Here is a 22,352-nt window from a genome sequence, read left to right on the forward strand (position 1 = left end):
GATGAAAAGTTTTGATTGTGAAACGCATTCTATACATGAGTTGAATAACTCACCGATAGAAATTATTAGCATATGAAACAGTAGCTTAAACTTTATCGAGTCTTATTAAAAAAAATAAGTTAATGAAAAAGAAAATGTATGATATAGATATTAGATAAACAAAAAGGTGGACACGAGTCGCACTGGCATACCGCATACGTGTGTTGGCACGACACAACAAAACACATATATAGAGTTGAACCCACGTGATGCATGATTTTTGGTGCTTGAAGTGTGCCACATTTACAAGTTTTGAGAAGTGGTTCAAGTCAACATAAAGTTTGTATACACAACTAGCCATACATGCTATTTTCCTACTTAAACAAATAAAACGGGCAAACATGCCTGATTGCCTGTGGCCCAACCCGATTGGCATATAATATCAAAGGCAGACTACTAAGGCACAACCTGCGACTATTTAGGCTTTTTCAGGCATGATTTGACAATGATATTAATGCTTAATGTGTTGCATTTTTACTTGTTAGTTAATGAGATTGTTCGTGCATTCTAGTTGATAAAAACGATCTCATATTTTCAAACATAAAATATTCTTAATTAAGTTACTCCAAATCGAATAATACATTTGTTGCACAAGTTTTTTTTTTTTTTTTTCGCTATGACTCTAAAAATAAAGTTGTAAGTTATCAAATAATCACTTATTTGTTCATCTTGCACTCTCCAAAATCACATCATCATGTAAGAAAGTGAAACTTTCCACTTGTTGAATTAAGGTTAGGAATATAATTAGGGAGTGAAAGTTATCAAATAATCACTTATTTTAACCATCATAACTTAGGTCACACAAGCTTTTTCCATAAATGGCAGTTTAAAAATGCTCTTTTCAACTTAATTATAGCACAATAAGTTGCATAACAAAGCTTCAGAAAGCATTTTTATCAAGTCTCATCAGTCATCACCATTTGCTTCATCAGAATGAGTGCAACATGAAGTCTTATGTTGCTTTGAACGTTCGCTGCATAATTTTCCCACCCGAAACCGAGGGCAACCTGATCCAACCGTATTCTTACTGGTTTCGCTTCATGTTAGGAATGCACAGAGTACTGCTTGGCGAAATCAAACATGATGACAAAGTTAGCTTCTTATGTCTCGTTCACTCCACGAGTTTCTTGTTACAGTTTGCATTAACTCAAGAGAGATGACACAAAGTAGCTGGCGAAACATAAAACTCTTACCAAAATTTGATAATAATTCCACATGATATAGTGCAACAAAACAGAGACATAGTTATAGTAGAATCATAACATCTAGCATAAAAACTTCTCGACTTCGGTGATCTTTTCACCTTCGAGGCTTGCCACCTCTTCCACGGCTATGACCGCGACCACCTCTGCCGCCACCATGTTTCTTTCCACCACCAAGTGCTTTGTTCACATCGGATTTAATCTTCATGTTTTCAGGCAAGGGTAGAATATGATCCACACACTTCCTGAAACTGAAGTCTTCAACAGACTCATCAGTTCTTACGACAAAAAAGCAGCGACTTTTCCACTCTGGATGCTGGCGGATCTCAAAGGCACTAATGCCGGAAGCAATCTTCTTCTGGGGTTCAGGATGGCCCTTATTTATCAGGTCCAGAAGTACCATATGCTCATACTGGAAGAAAGAAATACAAAGCATTCTATTAAGGCGGAGTTGGAACAAAAACCGAGTTTGTGATGAATGCACATATAAAAAGACGATGTATATACACCGCTGAAATCAAACACATTACAATTGAAATAGAATCCGTTTAGGGATAGATATATAAACTATAATACACGAGTCATTCACTTCTCTTTGAATAGAAACAATACACTAAACGGATTAAAAGCAATTAGTATACATATTTGCACAATCTGCGGAATACTAGTTATTAGGTTAAATTATGAGCGAAAATTTAATATTTAAATCAACTAATCTTGGAATCGAAAACAAAAACATGGAGATATCCAAGCCAGATCTACCTAAGGCGGCTCGTTCCAAAATCTTCAATAGTGCCCGACATATTTGAGAACATATATGTTTCTATATGATTTAAATCAATTACAATGGGACTTGTGAGTTCAGTTTCAAACTGAAATATCTGTTAAGGGTGCAAAATAAACTTTTCAGTAACTGATATTGCCCCATATACCACAAGTTCAATTTTCTTATACATGAATGTCACAACAATTGCATATCTTAAAGATCACAAAACAAAGTGTTGATGTCTAGGAAACTACTACAAACACATGCCTAAACGAAGCAGACGAGGAATTATTTAAATGGTCAATTTGATAAAACAAGATAGGGAGGACATTAAAAACAGGGATGAACAGATTTGAAGTTCGAATAGAGAGAGAAAACCCATAAAGAAAACAGAACCATCGGATGACACTAACGCAGAAGTAAGTTGACAATCCAGGCTGTACTGTAAGCAATAACACCAGTAGTGTTAACTGTCGATACAAGAAAATTGCAAGTCTATGACAGTAAACTTAACCGCCTTGGCGCCATTAAAGTTAGCAATCCTACTTACTAGGCATACAAAAGAATTACTTCTCCTTAGTTGAGGTGATTAAGAAACCCCGCAAAAATGAGGGCTATACTTCCCTACTATTGTACATACTATCTACCACTACATTTTTTTCCTCGTCACAAGTCCCATATAGAATCCCTTGTTATCATACACTATTTGGGTTTACTTTTGACATTCACACTTTGTTTAGATACTAATATGAAAGGGTAGAGGAAGAAGAGAGAAAAAGCTCAAATTTTCCCTCAAAATATCAGCAACATTCATAGAGTAAAAACAAGGCCAAATCGCATCGCATCGCATCGCATTGGCCGCACTATAGAGGTTTTCAAAATAAACAAACCGATATTTCCAGCATTGTAATTTGTAAAGGTGTAAAAAAAGCATTTTTGGGCCATATTAAAGCATATCTTATGGTTTTGACCAATATTTTGGCGTTATGACAACCGCATCACCTTTTCATTACTGCAATCGCGACCGTTACCGCATTTTTATACTATGGCAACATCGGAGAGGTGGTGTTTACCTCCGTCACCAAGACTCGGGACAGGCATGTGTCGCTAAATTATAAAAAAAATACAATTTTTGGTGCAAAGTGTACTGTACACTTATGCTATCGCAGTCCTACTGCAAGCGTACTTGATGTAAATTGAAGAGTCCAATGCGTGTGACAAACTACTACCCCTAAATAAGAGGGGGGGGGGGAAATGGTTTCCTCCCATCCCTTTCTTTCTTTCGATTTCCTCTTATTCCAATACAGTGTTACTGCCATCAATTACACAATGCACTTAACTATATCTCATATAGCAGATTTCTAAGGGAATGAAAAACCACCTATTGCAACTGAAATACCCTAATCCTAAATTCCTAATAAACAAACACTTCTCCAAACTAGAAAAAAATGAACATGACAAAGAAATACCAATTCACTATTGATTTGATTAGGGTTCATCCTAGACAAAAAACACACAAATAACAATTTCAAAAGAAAAAACAAAAAAAGCAATAATATTTGATTGAAACAACCCAGATAACTGTACTTGCAAATCAAAATACCCAATTCAACAAACATAAATCTACTATAATAAACAAATTCAAACATCAAAATGATAATTATACTTACAAAAGATATACCCAATTCAACAAACATCCCATTTTAAACGGTTTCAAATATCAATACAAACAATCAAAATTAGTATTACCTTATTGACTTGAACATTTGTAGGCCAGTGATGAAGCAACTTGTAAAAATATTCAAACATATCAGTAGATGATCCGAATGTTTTCGGACCCAAACTAACTGGTTCATCCGTTTTCTTTTGATCCTCTTCCTTCCCTTTCTCTTCTTCACCATTTTCTTTGTCTTCTTCAATCTTCTCCATCCTCACTTCTTCAACAGACTTATCATCCTCAACTTTCAGCTTCTTCGAAACGCCATTGTTTTCTTCCTCATTTTCTTCTCTGACTCTTTTAGTAGTTCCATCTTCTGAAACGGGTTCCGGGTTCTCCAGATCCATATCCTCTGTTGTGGTAATGGGTTCTTCTTCGGTGACAATCGACGCCATTATTTAGGGGTTTGTAAGCTAAGTAATTTGAATGACTTCTCTATGTAATTAGGGTTTTTAAAGGAAGTGTTAGAAATTGCGGCTGATTTGTGAAGGGAAGTTATGAAGCATGCACAGTTATATTAGCGATAGTAAAACACTACTCTCACTCCCACTACTCCCACTTTACAAACTTGAATACAGAATAGATTTATTAATAAAGTGTAATTCGAAACACAAAAATAAAAATAAAAAATAAAAAATAAAAAAATAGAAAGACGAGCCGTATATGTGCAATCATTCACACGTATAATTTATAATTTTAAAGTTGTAATTTTAAATAAATATTAAATTAGTCACTTTAAATCTTGAAATAGGCATTTTAAGTTTTAAATTTAACAAACTAAGTCTTAAATAGTCATCGGGATAGACATTTTAAGTCTTGAAATTAATATTTTACAATTGAAAATATGTAAGTAAAACATAAAATTAAGGAATGGGGTAAGAGTTTTAAGAGTTAAAATTGGTATTTTAAGTGGTGGAATGAGTGTTTTAATGGTTAAAACCGATAGTTAAAAAATTAGATTAAGCCTCTAAAGAAGAAATATTGAGATTTGGAGTAGAGGTTTTAAGTATTAGATTTGACTTTTTAAGTCTTAAAATGTGTGTTTTAAGGCTTGAATTCAGCAAGTATAATATTTTTTGGTCGCACGCGTAAGACGGCCACATACGAGATTTTGTGTAGATACTTCGGTGTTTATATTTCACAAAAATTATTGATGCGTCAAAAAAAATTTAAATTATAAGGTTGTAATGGATAAATTATTTAAAATAATATAACTTAAAAGAGCAAAAGTGACAAAATATGTAGAAATGTTTCCGTAAGTTTTTCTAAATATGTTCATTTAAACATTGAGTTTGTTTGGCAAATCATAATACGTTTCAGTTTAAATTGTTAGCTAGTTTAACCACTTTAAAATATTAGATGATTAGCAAGTTGTTAAGTGAGTCATAAAGCCAAAAAACAATAACAAATATGCTAATAATACTGTTAGTTTTTTTATTGTGACTTAAAATTCATTAATCGGACTTGTTCTTTTACTATTTGACAAAGCAAAAGGCCAAGAATAGAGTTGTCAAATTGACTCGATTAATATATGAAGAATGACTTAATTCGATTAGAAATAACTCATACATTTAATTTAGAATCAAATTGTCAAGATATTTATTTATATAATATTCAAGAAATAAAATTAACTCGACCAAGAGATAATACATTGAACATTTAAATGAACACCACGAGCGTAAAATAACAACCAAATAATAAGTCATTTACCAATCATCCTTGTTATTTCTTACTATTTAAACATAAAATAATTTTTGTTCACTTTCCCCTCTTTGAAATTGGGCGACCTAATAGTACACAAATTTTTAATAAAACAATCTTATTGTGAGGATAATTTTATTTGGCTGACTCATATACATTTAGTCTATTAAAATAATCATTTACTATTTTAAAATGATTAATTATAGAAATTGATTAATTTATAAAAGTTCATCTCATATTGAGACGGTCTCATACAAGACGAGTAACAAAAAAAATAAAGGGTGAATCTATTTACAATATGATGGGCCATCCACCCTACAAAAGCCCAATAAACCAGAACCGTTAATCTAAGTGAAATTTTGAAATACTTAAGCAAAATAAAATAATAAATAAATAAATTAAGTTTCAAAAAATTTCAAAAATAAGCGTGAAAATGTTAAACCTGTGGTTTGGAGCTGAGACAAAATAGTTGTTCGCAGTTACTAACTGCGAACAACTATTTTGTCTTACTTGTTGTTCGCAGTTAGTAACTGTGAACTGCTATTTGATTTTTTTTTTCCTTAATTTTTGAGTTGTGATTTGTTGTATTTACACTAGAGACATTAGAATAAGTAATTACAAGTCAATGTATGTTTCAGGCAGCATGATTCATTGCCAAAACTCCGATCATTCATTAGTTAAAGCTTGGAGGCTATGATAAAGTAATTAAACATATATATACAACAAAATATATACAAATATTTGAAATATACAACTCAATATATATATATATACATACATAGTCGATCTAAATACACAAAAGTTAAACGTTAACGCTCACGACCCTCATCTACGCTATCCAACTGAGTTGGTCCCCTACGCCTCCTACGATAGTAAGAGGCGTTTGGGTGTCGCTCTGGCAGTGGAGGGGACTGGTACCGTGATGGTTGTGATGACCCACCCTGCGAGGTCCTCGCAACGTCAACGGGGTATAAATGGTCCATCTCCTCCAAATGGTAGTCATAAACAGGAGATAAGACGTGTGTATGGGTGGTAGGCGGTGAGGACTCTGCAGCGACTTTCCGGTATGAAGTGCTAGAATTGCGAGCCGACGAGCATGCCATACGCAATCTCCCTCACCGGCTCCTCGTGGCTGTACCGCATCACGTCAGCCGCACCTTGTGCCTGCAATTAATATTTAGTTAATTTAACATTGTATTATTTATTTGGCAACTTAATCATATAAATGCAAATGAAGACTTACAAATTGGGTCATTGTAGGCGCAGCAAGTGCGTAATGTGCTGCTGCGAAGATGGCACGTGGTGTCATCCATCGGCGCGTGATGGAGAGGAACCACGACATGTAGTCTGGTGTAGTAGTTGCGCCATGAACATCGATCAGCGCACCTTGTACCAGCAGCTCCAGTCTACCATCCCAACGAGCGATGTGACTCTAGTTGATCTCCATCTAGTTTGCCCCACCTTGATTTTTTCGCGAAATTAGGTGCAGCTGGGGTTCAGTTTCACAAGGTGGTGGAATGCCCTGTACCAACCCATATTACCTTGAGTTAGCATTAGTAAAATGTAAACCAAAACTATCGCATACCTAACCTGGGCATCTCAAAGAGGAGTACTCCTGTGCTGATGCTGCATAGTCAAGACACTAGGATCAAGGGGTCCTGGAGCTGTTGGATTCATCTCCTCTACTGTTGTGTTCGCAGTAGCTTTAATTAATATTACTATTATGTAATAATATAAAATATATACAACATATTACCTTGAGTTACAGATTAGCATTCTAGTATAATATATATAAAATATTACTTTGAGTTACAGGTTCTAGTGTTGTGACCTTCGCTCCCACAACGACGACAATTAGATCGTTTTGGTCTACCCTCATCCATTTCGTTGGCAATTCTCCTAAACTTAGGCCTCCCTTTATCTTGAATTTGATCGGGATCATGTCTAAGTTCAAAGCCCGTGTATTGCGGCCATGACCTCTTATCGATCATTGGCATAAAGTAATGTTCGTATGTACTTGCATAACTTTGAGATGTATAGCACGGATCCAAGAACCTCTCATATGAAAGGTGTCGTTTGACGCAAACATCAATTATATGTGAACAAGGAAGGTGGTATATCTCAAGTTTGTTACATGTGCACTTCATTTGATTCAAGTCTACATGTTGAATCTTACCCCCCTTGGACGATCCTCTAGTTCCCCTCCCAGTCTTAACTTCGAATACACCACTTCTGTAATCAAATGCAATTATGTCATGGAAATTTACCGTCTCAGTATTTCTATTGATAATCCTAGTGGTATGCGCTGTGTACATGTGTCCTCCAAGTAACCATGCGCTAGCACGTTCATGTCTTTGAACAAAGTAGTCGTTTACCCGATAGAAGGTGAATTCAACAAGTGTTGTCAAAGGTAAGAAACGTACACCCTTCATCACATAGTTGAAAACTTCAGCTAAGTTCGTGTTAGTAACGCCATACCTATGACCTCCATCATGATACAATGACCACTTAGACATATCACCCACGTCATCAATCTACAAAATTCTCTCTCGTTTTGCAGTCGTAATTGCCTTTAAACCACTCATTACCTTAACTTGTTGTCTTTGCTCAGCTGTTTTACCAAACAACTTCTTCAACTGAACATTACCCATAGCACGATTGAAGTTACTAAGCAAATGGCGTAAGCAAAACCTATGATAAGCATTAGGTGGTTGCCACTCCGGCTCTTCCATGGTTGCTAAAATACCAGCGTCTCTATCAGAAATAACGCATAAACCCATACTCTGTGTGACATGCTTACGAATACAAGCCATGAACCATGACCATGCACTTATATTCTCCTTCTCTATCAAGGCAACCTATGATAAGCATTAGGTGGTTGCCACTCCGGCTCTTCCATGGTTGCTAAAATACCAGCGTGTCTATCAGAAATAACGCATAAACCCATCCTCTGTGTGACATGCTTACGAATACAAGCCATGAACCATGACCATGCACTTATATTCTCCTTCTCTATCAAGGCAAAAGGCCAATGGAAAGATTCCCTTATCACCATCTTGGGCAATGGCAGTCAATAAGGTATGACGATATTTACCATACAAGCGTGCCGTCAATGACGATAAAAGGTTTACAATAATTGAAGCCTTCAATGCAAGGTTTAAAGGCCTAAAAGACACATTGGAAGGTTCTAATATTAGGTCTCACATATACACCCGTGTCATTGTCCTCCTTAAAATACCACTCAAGTACTAACCCCGAGTTGGAATGTTACAAAGCTTCTAAAAAGCGTGGAAGGAGTGAGTAAGAACCTTCCCAGGTCCCGTAAATGGACAACAACACTTGTTGCTTTGCACACCACGCTCTCTTATAATTCACATCCACACCAAAACGATCTTTAACCATCTGCCGTACGACAGATACCTTAATGAATGGGTCTTTAGCAACATAATTTCTAATAACATTGTTAATGACAGAAGATGTCAGGTGAATGTGTCCAGCCGAAACAGTGTCACTACCCAATACACAAGAACCATGCTTACCCTTATAGGTAACAATACGCCATGAAGATAAATAAGAATCAAAGGTAGCCCTAAGTTTCCATGAACAACCCCGCTTGCACTTTAAGGATAAGGACAATTTGGTTCGAGGTCTTCGTTCTGTATTCCACATTTCTGCGAATATGATACACTCTGATAGTTTCCAACAACGATTCCTTTCTATCAAACATCATACCCTTCTCAAACTCTCCCTCTTCAGTGTATGTGGTATCACAAGCCCAAGTCCTCCATGAGTTGTCCTCCTCATACTCGTCTAAAGGTGGACAGAGGGCATAAGGTGTAGAAGGAATGATTGTAGGAATGTTGCCTAGGGTCATGTCATTTTGCTAGCGCATCCTCATCGACATGCACATCGTCCTCAGAAGGATCGTCAATGAGCTCATTACTCTCATTTCCATCATCCCAAGGTCACATCTCAGTAGTTTCTCCTAAGTTAACCATTAAATCAATTGGAACTTGATTCGTAGGGGTTGAGAAAAATTACAACATGCGGAAAAAACGACGGGATTTGCAGTTTCCCGAGTTAATATAGGCATAGGGGTATCTATAGCGTCATCATCCTCAACAGGAAAGGCAAGCAATTTTCCACTCATGTCATATTTAAAGCTTATATTTACAGTACTTCTAGTAGGGTCCAAACCAATCTTAGAACATATAAAACGTTTAAAGTGGTTCAAATTCATATTCGAATTGCAAGCAAACAACTTACGTCTTCCCCTAACATATTGCCACTACTTTCTCGAATACAACCATTCCAAAAACATACTATAGTCACGCGAAATGATGCCATTTTCTATATTAATACAAAGAAAATCAACATCAACATCAACTCATGCCCATACAAGTACATTACATTCATTTGATTATAATCTTTTTTGGTCTAAAAATTATTAAAATCCATAATATAACTAAGTTCATATATATATAATACACATAAAATCCAATTAATAAATCAATTCATAAATAATATTTCTAATACCAACATCAACATTAACATTTCTAATAATATTATCAACATTGAATTTCACTAATTCAACAACATTAATTCAAAAAATAACATAAAGCTATAAAAACAATTAAAAATTACCTTCAAAACTTATGGATGATTAACAATAGTCTTGATTTAACAACTAGAAACCTACATTTGAAATAATAAGCAAATTTGGTTAAAACCATAAACAACTACATATAAACCAAAAAAACGCAAAAAAGTTTTCCTTTAAGCAAGCTAGAGTATCCCACAGTAATTTTGAAGTGCAAAATTAAAAGAGGAATGCAAGAATTGATGGATTGAATCAATGGTTTTAGAGGGAGAATGTCGAATGAAGTTAGGGTTTTGAGAAATGGGGTAAAATGCGAAAAACAGATCCTGATCTGCATATTTGTCTTACTTGCTGTTCGCAGTTACTTCAAATTATAGATTTAGAATTTTCACGCTTACTTTTGAAAATTTTTTAAAACTTAATTTATTTAATTAATTATTATTATTTTTTTGCTGAAGTATTTCAAATTTTCAATCTAAGTCGGATCAAATAATTGTCCACTATATTAAAACCCTAATTTCTTCCCATTTCCATCCTCTCTCACATTTTTTTTCAGTTGCCGCCGGATTCATCTGCTAGGGTTTATCTCCCTTACTCTGTATGGCTTCTAATTCATTTTCTTCATCTGTGTTTCTTTTATTTTGTTTTCGTATGAATTTGTCCATGAATTGATTTATGTGTGTTTTTTTGATTAAAAGAAATCAATGTTAAAATATTTCTGGATTGAGTTATAATCCCTTAAATACTGTTTTTCTTGATTTCGTTTACTTTCTTCTCTAGTCGTATGATGAACTTGTTCATGAATTGATGTATTTTCAGATGGTTCATGAATTGATTTTTCTAAATGTTTTTTTGATATTATAAAAAACAAAACAGTTGGCTGTGTTCTGGAGTGTACACTGAAGCTGTTTTACAGTAATGTACTATTGTATACGTTTAAACAATTCGATTTTTCATAGGTTCTGTACTGGATTTGTTGGTGATATTGTTTTTGCAAAATTAATTCTTCATTTCAATGTTTTGTTGAACAAATGGCAATTAAAAATGAATTTTTTCCTGCTAGTTTATTTATTTATTTATTTATTTTTTGATTTCTGATATATGTATCTCCCATAGATTTCTGTATTGCATATTGAATACCTTGTTGTAATTGTAGATATTTCAATCAGGTATGCCCTCTTGGTTATTTGTACTCTTGAATAGCTGGTTCAGGCACGCCATCATCCAAAAGTTTTCACTTGTTTTAGAAAAGTGATCTCTTGTAATAGCATCAAGTATTCTCTTACCATTGATATTACCTACCGTAGACTTGTATGATTGGCATTAGGATATTTTTTGGTGCAGTTATGCCACAAGCTGGTGTTGTGCCTGGCATTGACGTTAATATGCGATAGATTATTTTATAAAATTGATCTTAAAATGCCATTTAAGACGACTTGTTTTATGTTATGATGATGATGATGATCGTGTCAAACACCTGGTTACTTAATTTCTGATATCAATCAAAACGGGATAGCTCATCCGAAACGATTAGTCCAATAGGTAAGAGAGCTCATTTGATCTATAAATCCCTTATCAGCTATCAATACAACCGATGTAGGAAAAGTCTTATACCTTGCAATGACCTCAAATCCATTACATTTTCTTTTATAAAACAATCATACCTCTAACTCCAAATTCAAAATTGGTTTTATCATCAAGCCCATACCTTGCAATTCTTCAACTCCATTATATTTCTTAACAGTCATAATTCTAACCCCAAATTCAAAAATGGTTTTGTCATCAAGCCCATACCTTGCAATGCTTTTGTGGCGTGGTTTGTGTGGGACTGGGCCAAACACTCGGGTTTCAATAGGTTCACCTTGTTTGTTGAGAATCATAACTGCGTTATCATCAAATTTGACTTCACTTCCATCACAACGACCTTGTTGCATAGTAGCTCACGCAATAACAGCTCACGTAGAGGTTCTCACAGAGGCTACAATAATATCTCCTAACCTTGCACTTTTCTTCCCCTTAAGAGCTTGTATACACATTACCTTCTTAGCTCCATAGTTATCAACCACATTGACCTTTTTTCTTCATCTATATGAAGACTCCTTTGCTGCTGCAATACCTAAAACCATTTCATGTCGCCACACAAATATCGTTTTTTGGAAGTTTCATAGTGAAAAGCATATAAAGATCCAATTCTATGACGACGATTAAGAATCATTTAAGACATGTGTGAAGCCACTTAGGAGAGCTAGCAGGGGTCCTGTGGCCCACCCTCGCGGTCCATTTTAATTTTTAAGTTTGCCACTTAGTACAATTTGTGATTATATACCACTATTAGAGTGGTTCTATGGTGAGGGAAGCGTTAATATTGTATTGTATGGGGTTATATTTTCATGTGTTCTTGGCAGCTACTCCCTCTTAAACAGCACCATTTGACTAAAAAAATTCTCACATATTTAAGTCAAATGGTATAGAAGACACATGAAGTACTTTTTAATAATAATTTTTGCTTCATATATTTCTGGCTATTTAACTTTTATTTTTTGATTTGCCCCTAATTTGAAAAATTACAAAAGCAAATCTGGTGAACTTTTAAAAGAAATTGCAAAGAAAAAGGAAAATAAATTAAGAAGTAACATACATGAGCATGGAGATAGTTATTTGTGATCTCACGATTTAGTTAAACAAGAGCCATTACAATTGGTAAGACCCCTTAGAAGAGATTGGCCACCTTCAAAGTTCAAACATGTTGTAAGAAGCAACATAAGTCAACCTTAGGACAAAAACTAGGAAAATTATTACATTTATATCATGTAAAATAAAACATCTTAATTACATTCAACATCTCTTAGTGTAATCTTACCCTAATGCTATAAAATGATTTTCACGAAAGTACGGTTTGGAGGTCGAATATACACAACATTATCCTTGTTAATAAATAATAATTACAAAAAAATGTTTTCGATTGCTTTTCGACCACAAATATCATCTATAGCTACAAATAAATAAAAAGCGCATATAATTTAAGTTCTCTTTCAAATATAACAACAATGAAACAAGACAAAACATATGTTAATACACGCTCTTTAACTTGTAATAACAAAGCCAATTATGAGCAAATACCTTAGAGACAACTTTGATATTAGATTAGCCACCATCTTGTGTTTGGATTTCTTCACTGATTCACTCTATACAAAATAGCCCAAATGTGAAGATAAGTACAAAGATATCTCAAGTATTCTACATACATATATGAATGTAGCTTATGCAACATCTTATTATCATATACCATTAAGTAGCTCTTGCCAAAGCGGGGTCAGATGTACGCACTATTTAATATGTAATAACAAAGAGGTTTTCTTTAACTGACAATTAATAGCAAACATTATATACAACTTCATATAAATAAGAGCACGTAGTTTGAGTAGTCATTTTAGTATCGTCCATATATATGTTACGATGGATCAAACCCTAGACAGTTCTTCAAATTTAGAATGGAATACTTCCATATTATATAACTTATAAAAATGGTATTTCAAAGAAGTAAAATCTTAAAGGATTATTCATCTTCTTCTTCCAAACTATTGAATTTTACAAAAATTTCTACTAGCAAATAATTACGTATAAGTTAAAAAACTAAATTTTCTAGTGTAAATTAAAATTTTACTTATGACACTAAATTTATTAAGGTAACTTCACATAATAATTTCCTTAAAAATCCAAATATTCCCTCCCCTTTTTCGATTTCTTCCTCTTCCTTAACAAACACCCACACAAAATATCACTACAATAACATTGATAGAATGATTACTTAAACATCCATTAAAAACCACTCAAAAACTGTATTTACAGATTGAAGAAAACCCCCACAAATTGCTCTAAAACAATAATTGAAAATTGAAAAAAAAAACAAAAGAAAAAAGAATGAAGAGAGGAAAAGATCAACTCAAAGAATTCCAAATTCTCGGTGATGAAACACCGTTAAGTGAGTACCAGTCGATAAAAGTACTAGTATAAAACAATGCCAAAAGAAGTATAGCGTGCGTAAAAAACAATGGGAAAAGGCCAACATGGGTTTACTATTTTACCCTTTTAGTATATCACTATTTTTCTCCCAATTATTTTCCGTTTATCCTTCTGTCTTCTGAAATTAGGGCTAAAATCAAGAATATGAAGGACTTTTGAAGCTGAAATCACACAACCTTTGTAAAGATTCAATCTTGGAGGTAATCTTCTTGTGGGTTTAATCTTTTCAAATAATATGTTTGGTCAATTTTAGTTTGTGGAAATAAATGTATTTTCAGTACCTGTCTATGTTGGGTTGAATTCCCAGTTCTGGGTTTTTCAATGCATCACATTTATTTATTTGTATTATCAGTGGTAGGATATGCCCGTCTTATGCTCTTATGATTATTAGTTCATTTGTGTTCATTTGCTTATGATCTTGTGAAGTTTTACAGTAAAAAGATGTTTTCTTTATTTGTTAGTTTTACAATAACCCAAATCAAAAAAAATAAAATAAAATTGGGGCTTGATGAGGTTAGAATTATGATTGTTAAGAAATATAAGGGAGTTGAAGAATTGCAAGGTTTGGGCTTGATGATAAAACCAATTTTGAATTTGGAGTTAGAGGTATGATTGTTTTATAAAAGAAAATGTAATGGATTTGAGGTCAAGGTATAAGACTTTTCCTACATCGGTTGTATTGATAGCTGATGAGGGATTTATAGATCAAATGGGCTTTCTTACCTATTGGACTAATCGTTTGGGATGAGCTATCCCGTTTCGATTGATATCAGAAATTAAGTAACCAGTTGTTCGACACGATCATCATCGTCATCATAACACTTAGTGTATTCCGCCCATAGAAAACTATGAGCAGGGTCTAGGGAAGTAAGGAAGGTGGCAACTCATACCGGAGAGCGCGGCCAAAGAGTCCCTCAACTCGAAAAAGGTAAAGAGAAGTTCCTGCAACGAATAGGACACGATAATATTACTTTTATGTAAAATTGTAAATTTACCAATTATTTTTTGTGCTTGGGAGATGGTGCATTATGTTGGAATTAACGTTGGTTTGAGTTTGGATCAGAAGGTTTTTTGCTATACCTAAATGGGTTTCTGTCTGAAATTTTAGGACTTTAGCTCATAAGGTTTGAGGGAAGACTTAATAAGTTATTGAAATTACTCCCCCATTATCATTTATGAAGGCTTTCTAGTTTTGATGCAACAGAACAATGGCAAAAAGAGTTCCAACGTGCTCGGAAAAGGAGGGTTTTATCCTCTTGGAACATTTGCAATCTATCTTAGAACACGATCCTCAAATGTAAGTTTCCTTATGTTCTGTAAAGATGCGAATAATACTGCAAGATTTCATCTTTTGCAATTTTTTCTAGTTAACATTTCCATAAACAACTTACTTTTTCAGCTAGCTTAAAAAAAATAGCCGATATTTTCAGCTGGTCAAACAAGCCAACTAAAAAAGCCAACAACCAACAGCCAATTGCCAAACACCTCAGCTAGCAAGGAAAGACTATGACTTAGTAAATCCTGCATAGATGATAATGTTTCATTCTACCATGGTCTTTCCTTGCTATACGATTATGTGAACCATGCATATTTGTATATTTCTTGTTCGTATTATAACTTTCCTCTTATGAGCTTGGTTTGTTTACAGTGATGAGGTGGGGTTTATTCATTCATCCCAGCTAATGGTGCTCAAGGAGGGGGAAGAACCTTCTACTTTTACGTCTACGGGGCACAAAGAAGATGCAAGACTAGACCTTGTTTCTTCCAAAGCTAATGAAGTGGAAGGCAAAGAAGCTTTTTTCTGGAGCAAAGAGCACAAGTTGGGGATTTCAACGGAATATCTTCTTCCATTGTATAAAGCAGCGAAAAACCGATTCATGGATGCATATTCGAATTATAAAAACATTTCAAGTTTCTCTTTGAAGAATGAAAGTGCAGCTAGCAGCTGTGAGCTTTCTGGAATTGAGAATGAAGTCATGAAGCACAGCAAGGCTCTCTTGTTACTGAGCAGTGACTTTGGGACGGCATGGAATGCGAGGTTAGTTTTACTTTCCTTCAGCTAGATGATATGGAAATAAAGTGAAATAAAGTGATGGATTTGGTGAGAAAATCTGCCGATTTGAAATTAATGCTACTTTCTTTCATGAATACAGGAAACTAATCATATCAAAGAGAGAAGAATTTTCAATTGCAGATGAACTTCTTGTGTCTACTTTGGTTCTCTCATTTGCGCCAAAATCTGAAAGTGCTTGGAACTACAGGTATCATGCCCTTTATTTGATGTCGTAGTTCTTTCGCTTTCTTTTTGATATTTTAAGTGAATTCAAATCATGGTTATTCGTGCTTTTTCGTCCACTTTGTATATCGGAAAAATTCATGAGTGATCCCCTCCTTTCCGCGTGAATTTATGAATGTGAAAGCCAATTCTTCCCGACTCTTCGTTTTTTCTATGCTTATAGCTTCTCACCCTTCATGAAACCTTAAGCCCTGAAGATGCAAGGAAGTTTAATTCTTGAATGACATTTTCACATACATGAAGTCGGCGTGATTGGCAACCTACAAGTGACGCGTATTCGACAATCGACATGCAAATAATGCAACTAAGGGGGCTTTCCCATTCCCACACTGTTCCTCTTTTCTTATGTCGTGCATGTTCCCAAAAGACTGGCTAGTGCAACTTGCCCTTTATAGTTCATCACAGAACTCCGACCATTTTGGTGGTCAGAATTTCAGGTTCAGTGGTTGGAATTCTGTTATTTGTTCTGAACGCCGTAAACTTTGATACTTTAATGGTTGTAATTCGCAAAAAATTAATATTGAGGCTGTAATTCGCAAAAGTCAAAAATTTTAAGGCTTTAATTTGCATATTATTCTTTTTGATACTATCACACATGTTTTATTTTGACTTTTTAAACTGTGCTTCTTGACAGGAGATGGATTATCAACAAAATTGCTGGTAAGTGTCCTCTGGAAGCTATTCTGGAGAAAGAATCTGATCTTGTCGAGAAAATAGCCGAGGTTTAATTTCAGTCGCTGAACTGGATATTGTTAAAGGTTTATTACAGGCTGCTTTTTGTTCGAATTTATTTGTAAACTCTACCTTTTGGGCTGTGTAAGATATATCTGGCTGAATTTAATTGCTCCAACTTCTCACTAATACGGAATTTTACCTGTAGTTGCACACGAGGTTGTGGCATTGTGCAGTACTTTATTAGATGATGTAGTTAAATGTTGATAGAAACAAGACTGTTTTCTTTCACTAGAAGTCGATACTCACCCTAGACTTCCTTTGCAGAATTCTAAAATGAACTATCGTGCTTGGAATCATCGATGTTGGCTGATCGCTTATATGACAAGTGAACAGGTGAGGTTCTAAGCAGAAATCACGTATTCAGTGCATTTTGTTACGTACTGAAATCTTGTCCTATCAGTCATGGTGAAAATCATGCAAATAAGGGGCTGTCGCAAATTTTAAATTTTTTTGGGTACAGGGTAGGTTTAGGGGGGGCGCAACGAGAATTGAACGTAGGTTTCTCTTGGAAAAAGTAGTACATGTTTCAACTAAGACAAGACCTGATTATTTGTAACACAAATTTTCAAATAAGACAAGGCCTTTTTATAGTCTTAAAAAACATGTATAACCCAATTTTTTTTAATTAAAATTGTAAATTTTAGACCATCTAAACAAATTGAATCTATGTGATTTGAGGTTTCCTTCCTCGCCCTTTTTCTCTAAGATGAGATTTGATCCTAAAATCTGATAGGCACTACGGGAGTTGAACGCCAACAGAAATTGGGCTGCGTTGCATGTTGCTGATAATAGCTGTTTTCATTATCGACAGGTAAATATTGCTTAGTTTTTCAGTTTTAGTGAACATGTACATATTTTTGACTAAAGTATCCGGCCTCGGCTTGATAATTGTTGAGAAGCAATGCCTTTACAGGCTCAAGTTCATGCTTGTGCTCCAGGATATTGAAAATTATTGTGTTATTACATTTTTATATCTCGGTAAAGAAACCGATTCATACGTGGGCCTCATTCCTCATATCTCAAAATTTGTAGATAGCTTGGTAATTTTCTCAATTTATTGCATTTTGGCATTCTTAGATGTCTAAGATATTTTGACATTGCTGGTTGACAGAAGTTAATGCTGCGTATGCTGGACGAAGTGAGCCATGGGAATGTCGAGGTTACTCTCTTCACTCAGTTTGAACATCTTCAACAACTATGGAAGGTAGTCTTTTTGCACTATAATAAAATCTCGTTCTGTAATTAGTTGCGCGTGACTTGTTGATCATTTATATGGACGAAGTGAGCCATGGGAATGTAAAATGTTGAGGTTACTTAGAGCTTAACAGTTGTACCATACGGGGTTTTGGGATTTCTTAATTCTAATTGTACTTTCTTTACTCGGTGATATAAAAAGTACAACCCGTCTTGTATGAGACCGTCTCACGGTAAGACGAACTCAAAACAAGAAGCCTATAAGCTAAAAGTTTCTATTATTGGGCTATTTAACCCAATTATAAGGCATGGTAAATAGTATTATGCGTTTATTTATGTTTTGGTTGCTGGTAGGACGAACTGGATTGGAACGACGTGCTAATTAGGCGTTATATTGGGCGAGAGGTATGTATGATAAATTCGAATTCTCAAAACCTCAAATGTGGTTTTATGAATTTAATAATCAAATAGCTTTAATCTCTATGTTCATTAGATCCTTTGAGAAAGAACCGGGAAAAACGAAACCTTTGGTTATCGGGAGCTAGTAAGTAGTATCTCATATATCAACAACGCCTTATTTTTGGCAGGCCTTGTGGCTTCATCGGCGGTTTTTAGCAGTATGTTGGGCGAAACATTTCGGAACCAATAACATTATGTGGAAGCATCTCAGCAACAAGGATGGTGGGGGTAACAATGTGTCTATCTTCATTGACAATGAAGTTGGGCTTGTTCGAGATTGCCTAACGCTTTCGGATAGTATATTTGAGGATATTGAATCACAGGCTATTCATTCTGCTGCTTACATTTTGTGGCTGAACAGGGTATTTTGTGCACCTTTAACCCTCTTTAAGTGTTTCTTATGTAGGAAACTGCAAATCTTATGCTTTACCGAGATTTTTCTTGTTTATGCGTTAGGAAATTTGCTCTCCTTCTACTATCGATCTCAATCAAAAGCTCGGAATTGGTGATTTACGGACATTCCTGAACAAAATGTGCCCCGGAAAGGTTAGAGTTTGGGATTGTTTGTTGGGGGAACATACTTCGCGAGACGGAGCATGTTAGAGTTCGGGGTGTTAACTTTGCGAACTACATCCAACGTACACTCCTCCGTCCTTTTGATATTGCTTCGCAAATCGCAACTTGTTTCTTGCGACTTGCGAGTGATTTTATAAAACATCAGACAATTCTGAAAGGACGGAAAGAGTAATGGATTGTTGATTTTATTTCCTTAATAGCTAATTACTCTTTTGATTTATTGTTATAAATATCACATTCATGTACTTCAAACTATTTGTTGAAGTACAATTCAGAATTAATCTTTGTAATTGGACAAAAATATCAGTTTTTTGTTAATCACGGGAACATAATTGTGTATTGTTGGCTAAATTTTTTGGGTTGGGTCAAATTATAGTCTATTTTTCCGAATCATTATAATCAGGAATTAAGACAAAGGTGGATCTACAAAGGGGCATAACCAGATTAGAGTGTCATATCCCATCAAATTTTCAAGGGATTAAGATTAAAAAATCAATAATTAAAGTTATAGTACCCACCAAATGATACCAACACTGTATTTTATAAAAAAAAGCCTAGTCTAAATCTAATTTATGTTAATTTAAAAAAAAATAACTGTTGTTGAAATGAAAAAACAAACGCGCGCGTGAAGTGAAATGTGAAAAGTCACATAATATTTTTGTGGTTATAACATTTATTTAGGGTTATAACATAATATATTTGGTGTTATACCAACATATATTTAGGGGTTATAACATAATTTATTTAGGGTCATAACATAATATATTTGAAGTTATAACAATATATTTATTTGAGGTTATAATATAATATATTAGAGGTTATAGCAACATATATTTGTGGTTATAACATAAAATATTTAAAATTGTAACAATATATATATATATATATATGTTTGATATTCTCATTGTGTCATTGCATTATAACAGTACTTGCATTCTTTGCTGGGTCATTCAAAGGTATCATACAAATTTCTTATATATTTATCTATTTATATATACAACCTTGCATTTTCATCATGAGTAATACTATTAATACTGTACTCTTGATTGCATTATATTAATCGTTTCAGAGACTTTTATTTAATTATCCTTGTTCTAATTTGTTCTTTAATTGATCATATTCTCTGATAGCCAAATTATACTAGGATTTTTCTTTACACACACACATATATATATATATATATATATATATATATATATATATATATATATATATATATATATATATATATATATATAATTCAATTTCTTTTTTTTTAGTTGGTTTGGTACTAAAATTCTAGGTTTATAATTAAAGGGATTAAACTAAAGTTGCTAACATTAGGTTGAATGATTAGAAGTTGGCGTATTAAGTTATAGTTTATTGTGAGTCGTATTATATTTGAAGTCGACAAATTTATTAGACTATTCTAAGTTTATTATTTGAGGAATGTAATAGGATAAAATTTAATTGAGTCTAGGTCTTGTATAATGTTAAGTGTATCGACTCAGTTACTGTTAGTAACTGATATTATTGTCTGATTCAAGAGACGACTTGGTAGAGCAACCCTTTTGTTAATATTAGTAGTTGTTGGTGATCGGCACCTGACAGCTGAGCTACAGGTGAGTGGATAGTGCCTATCTTTTAAAAAGAGACTGGTCAGTCTGATTTCTAATTAGGTATATTTTAGTTGGGGTATTACAATAATATAATTTATATGGTATTATAACAGCATATATTTGGGGTTATAACATAATATATTTAGTGTTATAAAAGTACTATACCCCTAAACACAAATCATTATATACCCAATTACATAATTTTAAAAACCTCTAAATACATAATACTATAACCGCAAACAAAGACCATTATATACCCATATATAATCTTATAATTCCAAACACAAACCATTATCTACCCAACTATATAATTTTAAAAACCTCTAAATACATAATACTATAACCGCAAACATAGACCATTATATACCCATATATAATGTTATAATTCCAAACACAAACCATAATCTACCAAACTATATAATGTTATAACCCTAAACACCGATCATTATATACCCAATTATGTAATGTTATAACTCCAAACGTACATCATTATATACTCAATTATACGCGTGTGTTTAGAAAGATAATTAATTTTTTTTAAAAAAATTGAGCTGGCCCAAACTTGAAACATCATAAAAAAAAAAAAAAAAAGTCTCAAGTAAGAATTTATGCTGCATATATCATATAAGCCAACTAACTTGACCCTCCATGGTCATAATCCTAGACTCATCTCTAAATAAACGCTGGACATGGGATTAAAACTAACATGTGGGCATGAAGGTTTGAGAATGTTTTGCTTATAAAACTAAAAAGAAACTAATGGGTTGATGTTGAATAGACCTCAATTAGAAAAAAATAAAATTATTATATTTTGCTGATTTTAGAGAAAAGTTTGGTGAAAATAACATGTGGGCATGAAGGTTTGAGAATGTTTGGTCTAATTTTATTACACGTGATTTTAGTTAGTGGTTAGACATTATTTCAAATGGCTTCAATTTTTTTGGGCAAAAATTTGAAGTCTTATTGTCGCACATTTTCCTTCAAAAATGGAAATTGTCATCAATATTTGACCATAAATTTAGTAGTTAAATTTCTCACGAATATAATTCAACTATTTAATCCCAAAAATAGAAAAAAGATCTTATGCTCTTTACATAGTTTTCGTCATATATAAATGCTAACTTATGCCCCTAATTTGATTGAATCATCATTAGTCTTTCTCTCATATAATTTTTTGTTAAGTGTTTTTTAATCGAGTTAAAAAAATTTGCGAGTATATTTTTGTAAGACGGATACATAAAAAAATGAGCAACTTTTCTAAAGAAAGTAATTCAATAAATGGGTTCTTGAAATGGGAGGAGATGATGCATTATAATTTTTGGGGTTATGATGAAGTTAATGTTTGGTTGTATCCTTATTGTAAGTTGGTGATTGATGATGATAGAAGTTTTGAATATGAGGATGAGATTGTTTGGCAATATGATGTTTGGAATTTGATGGATATTA

The 22,352-nt window shown here is 33.8% G+C and overlaps 2 protein-coding genes across 9 annotated transcripts; one reads left to right on the forward strand and one right to left on the reverse strand.

The window, feature by feature from the left end:
- Positions 1 to 1,101: 1,101 nt before the first annotated feature.
- Positions 1,102 to 4,288, reverse strand: LOC130804451 (protein EMBRYO DEFECTIVE 514-like). Its single transcript, XM_057668884.1, has 2 exons — positions 3,757 to 4,288; positions 1,102 to 1,653 (listed from the first exon to the last, which is right to left on the reverse strand). The coding sequence occupies exons 1-2, from the start codon at positions 4,117 to 4,119 to the stop codon at positions 1,339 to 1,341; spliced, it is 678 nt and encodes a 225-aa protein (XP_057524867.1). The 5' UTR covers positions 4,120 to 4,288; the 3' UTR covers positions 1,102 to 1,338.
- Positions 4,289 to 10,530: 6,242 nt separating this feature from the next.
- On the forward strand, positions 10,531 to 19,654 carry LOC130804002 (uncharacterized). Of its 8 annotated transcripts, none has more exons than XM_057668279.1 (12): positions 10,531 to 10,623; positions 11,182 to 14,248; positions 15,157 to 15,345; positions 15,697 to 16,086; positions 16,202 to 16,309; positions 16,979 to 17,066; positions 17,344 to 17,412; positions 17,813 to 17,890; positions 18,191 to 18,283; positions 18,628 to 18,678; positions 18,861 to 19,094; positions 19,189 to 19,654. In XM_057668279.1, exons 3-12 carry the CDS (start codon positions 15,257 to 15,259, stop codon positions 19,333 to 19,335), a joined length of 1,347 nt encoding a protein of 448 aa, XP_057524262.1. In that variant the 5' UTR covers positions 10,531 to 10,623; positions 11,182 to 14,248; positions 15,157 to 15,256; the 3' UTR covers positions 19,336 to 19,654. The 8 variants fall into 8 exon arrangements, with proteins under 8 accessions (XP_057524262.1, XP_057524263.1, XP_057524257.1 ...); XM_057668280.1 differs by having other exon boundaries at positions 15,239 to 15,345; XM_057668274.1 differs by having other exon boundaries at positions 15,253 to 15,345.
- The last annotated feature ends 2,698 nt before the right edge of the window (positions 19,655 to 22,352 follow it).

The sequence above is a fragment of the Amaranthus tricolor genome, chromosome 17, assembly GCF_026212465.1.
Source record: "Amaranthus tricolor cultivar Red isolate AtriRed21 chromosome 17, ASM2621246v1, whole genome shotgun sequence".
In the NCBI taxonomy this organism is placed as follows: Eukaryota; Viridiplantae; Streptophyta; class Magnoliopsida; order Caryophyllales; family Amaranthaceae; genus Amaranthus; species Amaranthus tricolor.

Bases quoted from the DNA above. Each gene is read 5' to 3' on its own strand.
- LOC130804451 (XM_057668884.1), bottom strand. From the start codon at position 4,119: ATGGCGTCGATTGTCACCGAAGAAGAACCCATTACCACAACAGAGGAT. The intron at 1,654-3,756 runs GTAATACTAATT...TCTTTCTTCCAG, and splicing joins CAAATGTTCAAGTCAATAAG to TATGAGCATATGGTACTTCT.
- LOC130804002 (XM_057668279.1), top strand. From the start codon at position 15,257: ATGGCAAAAAGAGTTCCAACGTGCTCGGAAAAGGAGGGTTTTATCCTC. The intron at 17,891-18,190 runs GTAAATATTGCT...GCTGGTTGACAG, and splicing joins GCTGTTTTCATTATCGACAG to AAGTTAATGCTGCGTATGCT. The intron at 18,679-18,860 runs GTATGTATGATA...TATTTTTGGCAG, and splicing joins GGCGTTATATTGGGCGAGAG to GCCTTGTGGCTTCATCGGCG.